Source organism: Fopius arisanus, unplaced genomic scaffold (assembly GCF_000806365.1).
Source record: "Fopius arisanus strain USDA-PBARC FA_bdor unplaced genomic scaffold, ASM80636v1 scaffold00006, whole genome shotgun sequence".
Lineage (NCBI taxonomy): Eukaryota > Metazoa > Arthropoda > Insecta > Hymenoptera > Braconidae > Fopius > Fopius arisanus.
The window spans coordinates 403,933-415,937 of NW_011887745.1; the positions used below are offsets into that span (position 1 = coordinate 403,933).

The 12,005-nt window shown below is 33.6% G+C and overlaps 1 protein-coding gene across 7 annotated transcripts in view; it reads left to right on the forward strand.

The window, feature by feature from the left end:
• LOC105273578 (ensconsin) overlaps nt 1-12,005 on the forward strand; it is a 76,051-nt gene that overhangs the window by 25,161 nt on the left and 38,885 nt on the right. For 3 of the 7 annotated variants that reach the window (XM_011316094.1, XM_011316096.1, XM_011316098.1), the window contains exons 1-2: nt 1,892-2,218; nt 3,167-3,697. The exons of the other annotated variants lie outside the window; for them this stretch is intronic. In XM_011316094.1, coding sequence (XP_011314396.1) covers nt 3,535-3,697 — 163 coding nt within the window. In that variant the 5' untranslated portion in view covers nt 1,892-2,218; nt 3,167-3,534. Of the gene's footprint in view, nt 1-1,891; nt 2,219-3,166; nt 3,698-12,005 lie in introns of those variants that run through there. 7 annotated transcript variants of the gene reach the window in all.

Below are 12,005 nucleotides of genomic sequence, written 5' to 3' on the forward strand. Positions count from 1 at the left end.
GAGTTTATAATATTTCACCTGTAAGAACAGAAAAGTATGAAAAAGTGCACCACTGACTTTGAATTTTGAAAAATGAAAAAAATGCGGTAAAAATTACCGGAAAAATATATAAAATGTACTATATTGTACATTATGCACTTTCTAGTATTTGAGTAGGGGATGAAAAATTTCGCGCCAACTTCCGAATTCTGGAAGTCATAAATCTCTTTTTAATGCTCATGATCTCTGATCGCTATTCAATGCCGTCGTAATGCACTTAATTCCCAGAATTTTTGTCATACGGTAGACACCGACTTTTTTAAATTCAAATTCACTATCGCACCGACAATCTACCCACTCCACCCTCAAGTACATCATTCACACAAAGCCAGTGGTGAAAGAACCGAGGAATTTTCCGGTGGACGGTAATTCAATGTTTGGAAAGTTGAATTCAGGGAAAAGTTTCTCCTAATGGGACTTTTGTAGTGAATGCATTCAACTGGGGTATCGCCGATTTTCTTAGAAATAACGGCACCTAATCCTGTGTATTCTTCATGGCGTATCCGATAATTAACCGATTACTCTTATCGCTCTGATAAAAACATCAATACAGCGCTTTTGAGTTCAACCTGTTCAGCCGGAAATAAATTCGATATACAAAATCCAAAATAGTTTATCCCTGTCTATTTCATACTTTAATAAATTCTACAAATTACGTTTTATTGTTTAAAGATAACTTGTTAATGTTCCATAAAAATAAGTGCGTTATTAATGGTTTTAGAATACGGTATTTTTATAAATAGTTCACGCAATATAATTTATTTATTGACAATCATAAATGCGAATTGAATTTTTATTGTTCATGAATGCCTAAATAAAAAAAATTGAATAACTGAGTAAATTTGAGGCATTCACTCGGGCAAAGCGGATTTTCTTCGCCGAAATCATTTTTTTTTTCACACTGAATAAATAATGGGGAGATTACCTCTTTACCGACTAGTGCGATTGCACTCTCACTTGCATGAAATTGCCACATCACAAGGTCATGAAGGCAAGGTGAGTGGAGGAACGTTGAATTGAATATAAAATATGTGAATGTCACAATCAAGTATCGGAAACTTCAACTTTTGCCGTCTGACATAATCTCCCGCAGCATCCACAGAGTGACGTCAGACACTTCTTTAATTCATCTGAAGTTGAAATTTGTTTATCCATTTATTCAAATAATTCTGAAGTTCCTTGGTACACCGGAGGAATTTAAATCGAGGACGATTGCGAAAATTTTCGTTGCAATGACGTGAAAATTTTTATTTTTCGGCTACTCTATTAATTTCGTTAACAATTCTCAGAAATTTATTTAAAAAATTCCAGAAATTTATTTAAAGAATTCCAATTTTTCTGGATAAAATCTGAGATTTGTATTTAATCAACTTTTTCACGATGTCCGTTTTAAATTATAAATTATATTTCAATGAAACCTCAAATTCGGATTCATCCCAAAAATTTGACATCAGATCCAATGAAATTTTCCTCAGATTAAAATGAACAACATTTCAAGGTTCCACCTTGAGTCCCTGAAACTAGAGAATTCCTCAGGAAACCGAAGAAATGAACTGATTCCTGATGAAAAATTTTATTTTTCTCCGTACCAACCGATTTTTCGATTCGATTGCGTTTTTTTTTGGGTACCGATGCCCCAGGGCAAGGGAAACCCACCGGAGTGAATTGAAGCCGAAAGTCTTCTCGTTCTAATTGACATTAAACCGCTGGTGCCGTTGTGTTTAGCCTTTGACAATCAGTAAAAAAGGACTGCCTTGTCCCCACCATGATGTAGAGCTCTGGAGAGGAGGTGATGAGCAACAAACGGGAGTGCGAAAGCACGTTGAAGGTGCAGTAAGAGACTCTCGGATATCGTCGAGTGCCCACACCAGTTTGTTCTCAACCAGCAAGTCACATACTTGAGCCACTTAATGTCGGTCTTCGTGCTATTATCCCACCTTGAAATACACCGTGTTGTCTTTTTTTCCAGCCTTCCCCCAGTTATCGTTAATACCACCTCGTTAATACCATCGCCTCACCATTGGATTAAGTGATTCAACTATTTATCAAAAAATCGTGCAATCCGTGATCAGTGTGTCTTTATTTTTCCATTATAATTGCCATTCAATTTTTTAACAGTGAATTAGTGATGATTTTTTAATTAATCACCCGCACCCTTTAGTTCTGTTATCTGATTAAGGTGTGTTGTCCTGTTATTTATGAAAAAATGGAAATTGTATTTCCTGGTTGTTAATAATTGGGTGATTATTATCGTCATTGGTAATGAGGGGCTTCTCGTGGTCACGCATTTTTATTATTGAACAATAATTGTTAATATTGGGGGATGATTATTGTTTGTCATTGATAATTACTCAATTTCTTTCGGGCGTGTCGAGATATTGAATAGTGTCATAACACCGGCGAAACCTTGCGTGATGGATCGAATTGATACTCTGACCCCAGTTGTCTGTTATGTAGTATTTTTTTAAATGTTTTATTTCTTGTTATTTAATACGCGACATTCCTCTCGCATTATGCCGATGTAATCGGAATATCTTATGTGGAAACGTGTGACAATATTTTTTAACAATTTATATTTATCGATTATTAATTACTCTAATTGAAGATTCATTAATTCCATAAAAATATTACTCACTCGAGGAATGGAAAATTTAGCGATTCATAACGGGATTAATAAATAGGGCTTAATACGTTAGTGATTATTAATTATTAATTTATATTGTCATCGATGCCGCGCCTTTATAGTGAAGAACACTATTCTATTGATTGAGTTTATTTCGAAACCCGTGACTCAGCGATTTTTTAATACTCCGATAATACAACGTCATTATTTTTTTTTTTGGATATTATATTTGAAAATCGAATGACTCCACTATCTCTAAGATAATCGCCTTTGTAACGAAAGTCTAGAGAGATGTGGTAGAGAAATAAATCCAAAAAAAAATTATTGTCAACCGTTTTTTCGCGTTTTGCATCCGCGGACTTTCTTGGATAACAAATAAAATAACGTCAACCTAATAAATACACAAGTAAATACCCAAAATTTTGCCCAAACCCTCAGTCAAATTCTAGTAACAAAATGATTCTTTTATTAATAAATTTAACTGGGTAAAATAATTTTTCTCAGTGCACATTTCTGTTCCGGTTCTCCGGGATCATTACCCACGTCTTCAGGAAGATATTTGTCAGAAGTTGACAAAGCCCCTCTGAAAGCTGACGGTATGTCTTTTTCTCGTGATTTGTCACAAGACTCGACGATATTTCAGGTAATCCTGAGCTCGATTTTTTTCTATGGTATATCAATTGAATGAGTGAACTGAAATAATTGGGAATATACCAAGTGAAACGTCTGCTACATGAGGAAGTGACAGTGTCCAGTTTGGAGAGGATTTGAAGTGACATGGTGTAACTTATGATGAGACGTGTGTGGTTGATGTATGTGGAGTTATTGGTGTGGTAATTGGTGGGAGAAAGTGACGTTGATGGAAAGTGAATATGGGAATCGGTGAAATGGATCGAGGTATTCCCAGCAGTACCCTGGCAACCTTGAGGGGAATCCTGGTGGTTTCTCTCTCCAGGGAGAACCTTGGTCCACATGATCTGGGATTGATCGACGGACCAGCCAAATTGAGAGCTCGCAAAGTTCATTTTCGTGAAGGTCCGTTCATTACACTCTCAGATAATTACACTTTTTATTTCGAGTGAAACAACGTCAACCTATTAATTAATTCTCTCTCTTAAATTGTAATAATTAAATCCCCATCAAAATCAAATTTTGTTGTCATTCACATTGAATTCAATTTCAATATACATTGAGTGAAATATTTTATTTGGAAATCACTTTTATTTTACTGGAAATTACCCTGATGTTTTCCAATCGTGTAATGCACACTATTTCCGGAAAATTACACATGGAGTTTCAATTTAAAAAATTTATTGCTACTTATCATTTATCATTCCTATTTTTTCTTGCTGAACGTATCAATAATCGTCAGTGTTGTATTTATTTTTTTAATGAAAATGAATTTTTTATGAAGAAAAAATTTTTTCTGTGTGTAATGATGAAAGTGTAATTACGTTTTCTAAATAAATCGAGGGTTGACAAAAATAGATTTCTTTTCCGAGAGGAATTCGATTGTCGGGGCCAATCGGGAGTTTTATTTGCGACTGATCGTCGACGACTGGCAAAATTTACTCGATTTTATTAATTGAATTTAGTTCCTGGGGGAGGAGATGACAGGGGGTTTTAATGAAATTTACGAAGACAATTGAATTTTGATTGTGTTGCACCGGGAAACTCAGCTCTTCTGGTTACATCAATGGGACTGGAGTTTGCAAATGTTGGAAATTGTAGCACAACCATAATTAGGAGATTAATTGATTCATCTCGGGACAGGTAATTGATGAGGCAATACGTGAAGCAAAATTACTGCTGGGTTATTATTACCGCGAGATGAATTGTCATGTCTCGAATTTTCAATGAATCTCTCAAACTAAATATAATACTTCTACGAAAATTATTATTTCGGATGAAATAATTATTATTAGAAATAATGTAGAAAATAATTATTAAAATTATTATTTCGGATGAAAATTCGCTGTGACGAAACTTTCACTCAAAATTCATTCTTTTTTTTCAAAATTTTTATACAAACTCCCTTATCATTCTAAAATCACTTTTCCAATCAATAAATTCTAAATATAATAAATAAAAATAACAGAATATCTTCAATTATTTAAAAACCGTGAATTTATTAAAAATATTGTTAATAATGTTCCTATTGTATTTTTATTGGGATGCAGGTGTGTTAACGATAATTTTGTCTCAATGAATCTGATTGGTATCGGCTCGATGTAAATATTAAATCTAGTTTTTACGTTGGGGTACTTTGAGATAATTCAGTGTGTGTAAACACTTGTGTTACAGATAATAAATATTTGTCTTTCTTTTTGATTACAGGTGAGTATCCAAACGAGTCGAATATCTACGAGACTTATCATCTGGTATTCATAATTATGTAGAGGACGTACTACAGTGATTCATTCCATTCGTGAGTCATTCATTCTCAACATCAATTCCGGATAATTCGATGATTCCACCCACATCCAGGGATCGTAATCCGTTTATTGAAACGATGATAATTGATAAAACAGTTGATTTAGTCCTGTCATCGTGGTATTACTTTCGTTTGTAAGAAATATCCAGTGGTTCATTGGGTTTCATCAGCTCGTGTTAGCTGAATCGTTCGGAGTCATCTCCGCGTGAAATTTCATTTGTACTTTTGGAAAATTACTCTTAACTTACAATTTTATTTTTTTTATTTTAAAAAATCTTTAGCAACGAATGATTTAGATGAAATTAAGTGAAAATCCGGAAAAATCGAGCGGATTTTCTTATGTTATGATGAAATTTCTGAATTTCATGATTAATTTTCGTAATGAGTCTTAACTTACAATTTTATTTTTTTTATTTTGAAAAATCTTTAGCAACAAATGATTTAGATGAAATTTTGAGTGAAAATCCGGAAAAATCGAGCGAATTTTCTTGTTATGGTGAAATTTCTGAATTTCATGATTGATTTTCGTAATGAGTCTGAAAATTAAAATGCCAGTGGAAATTCGAAAATTAATCAGGAAATCCTGGAGTGATTCAGTCGGAAATTTCATTCAAGGTGGAAACATTGAAAAATCAAAAAATTGTGAATAGACTCTTCTACCATAAAGTTTCACAACAATATTGTTGTTTAAACCATGAAATGTGTGAGGCGGAACTGAAATCGTACAAGTCCCAACGTAAATTCTACGATTTGCTCCGTAAATGCTAACGACTCGTTCGATGACTCAGTGTTCTGAGGACACCAAGTCATTTCGTCATTTTTCTACAATCATTAAAAAGCTTTACGAAATAGAATCTAAAAATAACTCACGACCTTCATAAAAACTGTTGAACAGTCCGAGAATTTTTAATTAGCAAAAAAAAAACACTTGGGAAAGAAAAATTTCCCCATCATTACACGAATTTTTCCTCAGAGTTTCTTCACGATTTTCCCCAGGACTCATGTTTTTTAGCAAACACGAGATGAATTTTTCCTTCAAAATTTAGCTCCAAAGAATTCCAAACATTTATATATTTTTTTTAAATCATGAAATTCCAATATCAATCCTATTTTCAATCTATTGCAATTTGTTTTCTGTGTCGATACATTCGACATGCTCTTGAAATTGTCAAGAGCTATATCTCGCGAAATTGAAAAAATTTGATGTGAAATTTCGTGTATGTTGGCAAATATCGATTTAATCGACTATCGATGATGCGAGTGACCTTGTCTATGTGCCACATCCGAAGATGTACCGTTCTAATGGCAATTTCCGGTCACAACACTGCGGAGAATATATTGACAAATTAATACGAGAACGTAAGTGCCAGATAGACTATCTGATAAATGACAAACATCCTTTGAAAATTTGCTACATTATATTTTTACTCAAAACGTTAAAAACCATATAATTTTTCAAAATGTTAACTCGCTCTTCTTTTTCTCAATCTTTCATAAATAAAAATTTTATAATGAATATATATTAATAATTATCATTATCATTAATATTTTATTCTTCATTTAAAAATGCAAAAATCGACTAAAACTATATAATAAAAAATATAAAAATATAAAATATAAAAAATATATAATAAATGACGTAAATGGCTGATTAAGTCCTTTTACATTTTACCATCTTGATAGACACATCACAACTTAATGATTAATTATAATTACACATTAACAAATACAAAAGTTGAATAAATCATCGAAATTCCGTGTAACCCCGCGAAAAAAAAATTCCTCGGGATTATTCATGCGATTTTATAACGATCCAATATCCGCAAAAAATCCCATCAAACGATCAAGTCCTATCCGATAAATGAGATCGGATTAATCCCATCGGAATGACATTTTCTCCAACAGAATTTAATGATTCCATAAAAAAGTTCATTCCGAGGATATACGGGGAATTCTTCACCCCGCAAAAATCGAAAATTGCTCAATCAATAGAACGAGAAAATTATACGACTCTTATGTTTTTTTTGAAATCCAATTGCGAGTGGTTGGACAAAACCAAAGATGTTCCATCACAGTGGTTACACGCTATGGCGTTGGTCAATGTCGATTGGTTTTCACTTCAAGAAAGACGCAGGGATCACTATATTAGGAGCGATCGCCTTCTCGTCCATATTCAGAAGTTCCACTGGTCACTTCCTTTTTGCCCCTTTTCGCCGTCTGACTACGAAAAATATTTATTTATCCACATACCCATTCATTTAAACAAAAAAAAAAATTATTCCCTTTAAAAAAAATTATTGAACCATTCCTTATCATCCATTGCCGTGTCATTTTTTTTTTAATTCTTCATATATGTGGATTTAAAAAATGTTTACTACCAAAAACTCTAAATAATTCGATTACCCCTCGTAGTTCATCAAATTTGTCTCTCGTAGTTCATCAAATTTGTCTCGCGCTGTTCAATTCACTGATTGTTCGTGACAATTTTTTTATTCACAAATTCCCGCATTTTTTTTAGAGGAAAAAATTCCTCGTTTAAATGTCAATCAGCTGTCGATAAAATCTGTATTCAAATAGAATAATTAACCCACGAAGAATGAATGCCCTTCGTTTCTATGGGGAGCTTCGTTATCAGTAATTCCGACGTTGGAGGAATCATGATAATCCTGTTACTTTGGTGAAAGCTTCAAGTCCAACTGTCCAGAGACACTAGGAGTTTGAGTTCAATGGAAATATAGTAGAGCATCCGGATTTCTGCGGGTTACATTCCACCGGAGATAAATTCCTAGCTTCTCCTGGATCCGGGAATAACCCTTCCTAATCCTTTTCTATTGTGTAGGTTGAGGCAGATATCCTCGCGAAATCACGTCGCTGAATTCACGAGATGCACCCGCTCAAATTTCATTTTATAATTATCTCCGATGAAAGAACTGTATCCACAAATTTCCCAGTTATTTCCACTCGCACTTCTCTGACACAAATAAATAAAAATGAAAATCCCCGATTTTTTTGCATTCCAATGAAAATTAAGATCATATTAAAATGTTATTTTAATCTTAGAGAATATTCTCCGGAACTTTATTAAAATAAAAATAAATAAAACACAAATATCTCCATTTAATGCCCTAAATTGTACGAAATTAGAGGGAATTTCCCCGGAATTTTCTCAACCGAAAACTTTCTCATCGCGTATAATTCTGTCTTGCGTTCCAAAAGAGCAGAATAATTCGTTGAAACAAGATAAGAATTGTATAACTCCTAGATTCCTTGTTTCACCCGCTTGATTGCCTTCGCAATATATATCGTTGAGAACAATTAAGGGCCAGAATCTGTATTTGTGGAGCTTTCAGATTTACTCAAGAGTAATTTCCGTATTCTCTCTCCTCTTATCTACCCTGGAACGGGAATCCAATGAAATTCTTTCACCTCAAATATTTTTTGTTCACTCTCCCATCGTCGAACAATTCGGCTCGCAAACATCACGGTAAATTGTGATGAACCGTCTCTCCAGCTGGTGAAGAAACTTTTTTATTGAGATAACTCAATTCTGCATCGATGAGTGAAGCCAAATGGATGAGTTGAAACAAAAAACTAAATTTAAAAATTGTTGTCAAATACATGAAGAGGAATTGTTAAAAAAAAAAGCATCGCCATTGCACAATCTGCGGGGAAAGAATTCTCTAGAAGTATCAGATAATCAACAGGAATTCGGAATTTAATTATTGATTTATTTTGAATTGTCTTCAGCTATAATATCTCGTGGGATTACAAAACGTCAGGGTGAATTCTGTTAAATATTTATCTCTGAGTTTATAACGAAGATTAATTTATCATTGCCATCGGTCGCATCAATCCCCGTCGTTTTTTCGTCCAATCCCCAACATCCCCGACGATTAATTACCAGTGAATTCAAAAAATTTTGGCACCGGCAATGGAAACATTTCGTTACACCCATAAAATACTAAGAGATAACTGGCATTCAGTCATAATGAATCGTTACGTATTTCCTGTTGATTTTTTTTTAATTGGGTAAAAGACGATTGATCTCTATGAAAAGAATTACTACTGGTATTTTTGTGGAAAAATATCGGGAGAGTAACTTTTCAGGATGATTTTCGCAGTGTCATTTCTTCTCAATTCATATTGTCGGGGATTCGAGTCAGGGACTTTTACGGAGACATCATGTTCAACGATCGAACCGAAAAACTCGAGCAGATACTTGACACGAATACATTAAGAGGCAGTTTCAAATCCTCTTTATATATTAAATCTTCTATTTTCTGTGACAGAAATTTGTCGAACAATAAAAATTCTTTTTCAATAAAAAATACAACATTGGAGTCCAATGAAAAAATATTATTTGTTACTATATAAATAGTCCAATTAAATCACAATCAATATTTACTATAAATATTCCATTATTCTCAATTAATTTGTATTCTAAATTTAGTTTAAAAAATAATTGCTAGAGAATTTCAGTGGAAAAATTTCTCCGTCTAGCCGCTCATTAATTATTCTAATTTTCATGAATTAATTTGTATTAAACGGGATAATTAATGGGAAATCGGAGTATTTCGTTATTTTTCCATAAATAAAATGATAAAGCAATTGATTTAATTTTTATAGGAAGAATTATGGACGTGGAAAAATTGATTCGTGTGGAGAAAATTTGGTGGATAGAAATAATTTTTTTTTCTGTGCTATACAACGTTTACCTTGATGACGAAACCAGTAAGGAAATCACGTGATTCGTTACTCTGGTTCACCTCGAGGTGGTCATTGAGAAAATGATTTTTTAATGTTGTACAAGTTCAATGAGAGGGGGAAATTCCATTAATGGAGAATTGAGACGAAGTGTGACGCCGACGCATCGAATTGTAGTCGATACATTTAATTCTGTCTCGATTCGACTTTTTACCGCATATAATGGACAATGGACAGTTGCGACATTGATGAGACCTGTCGGATATTCAAACCAGTTGCAACTAGTGCTGGTGCTGGTGTTCCAACGGATATTGAATTTGCTTCTCCTGGAGATGTATAATTCTGCGTGCACAACGGACTTTCAGAAAATTTTCCATTATTTTTTTAAGAAAACTCCATCATTTTTCAATTGATAATTATCCAAAGGGAAATATGTGGGTAAATATTACAGTGCAGAATTGCGATTGATATTCTCATGAATTTTCTCTAATGATTCTGGAATCTAGGTAATTTATTCCTCATAACAGTTTCGATCGAGAACTCAAAAATTATCGGAAATCGCCAACGGCAAACTCCTGTCTTCTCTATAGAGCTGTCACTCTAGCTGGAAGTTCATCCCAAATTTTTTCTCATTCATCAGATTTTCTGGGTGAAAAGCCGTGAGTGATTGGGTCTCTCGTGGAAAATTAGGGAGAATATATGAATGCGATTTTTCTGAGTCTTCTGGGAAATCCAGGGTCATCGCAATGACCCAGAGCTACAGGCTTCTCAAAAAAAGAAAAAATATAGTGGAGTAGAAAAGGAGATGGAAAAAGGAGTGGAGATGGAAAAAAATGTTTTCATTCAACTCATTTTTCTCATCCAGGAGGAGATTCAAATCCCAGAATATTCTCCCCTGAAACAGATGTACATCGGTCGAGAAAAAAATTTAATTCCTTCCGGAATTGCAAGAGATCTAAGGAAATAGTTAAAATAAATGATAATCAAATGATTGATTCAATTCATTTGATCCATCGGCTGGAATCTAAAAAATAAAACTCCATTAAAATATACTTTCAGAAAAATTACAAATCAAAAGTATATTCACGACAATTTTCCTCTTTTCCTTTAATTTCCTGGAACTAATGGAACTGGAATTTACTGGGAAATTCCAGTACTGGACAACAATTTCAATTTTCAATAAAAAGTATACATTCTGAATGTAATCACTATTTTATTATGAAATTTGTTTATTGGAGATGATTTGATTGACTGAAAATTGAATACATATTTCTTTTAGCATTTAATTCAGCGAAAGACTCTCGAGCGATGGAATTTCATTTAAAATAATGAGAAATTCGTCTGAAATTGTTATTTGAAAACTTCGGGAGATTTTAAATTTCGAAAAAATTCCGATAGCCTTGCCTCCCCCACAGGGATTTTCCAATTTCACTATCAATCCTCAATCTAAATACCCGACGATATTAATATTTTCGAGTAAAATTCTGAAGAGAAAGTCGCAAAAGGCCATCAGACAGTTCTCGACATTTTTCCTCGAGAGACTACTGAAAGACGCACCCTCATCCATCTCCTGATCACAAAAAAAGGGGAAAAAAATTGGTGAATCCCAGGGGATTAGCTAAGCCCTCCGGAAAAACCACCATATTTTCTCAGCGAATATTTATTTCGCTTCCGTCATCACAGTTCTGTTCTCTAGATCATGTTTTCAAAACAAACCGGAAAATCCCTCCCCGCCTTCTCCAAATTCAATATTAATTCGTAAAATAATATCAGAGCTGTTGATTTCCGTAATTAAAATAATTCCAAGCCCAAATGATTCATTAAAACGGCAAAAATCCATACCAAAGTCAGACTCTAGGGACAGAAAATGTAAAAAAAGGAAAATATTGACGGATCCCAGCGGAAGGGCTTAACACACCGGAAACGCCAACTCATTTTCACGGTGAAAATTTATTCTACTTTCCTCGTGGCAGTCCTGTTTCATGGATCACATGAAAAAACAAACTCAAAAATTCTACGTCCCCTGAGTCTATCCTCACGAATTAATTCCCGTAATTAATATTGTTAAATAAAAAGGTTTATTTGATGAAGAATTACTTCCTGAAATATATTATTATTATTATTATTCTTTATTTCTTTGATGTTACAATATTTATTTTGTTTGACATCCTCATTAGCCTTTTGTCTCTTTTTCTTTTTTTTTTT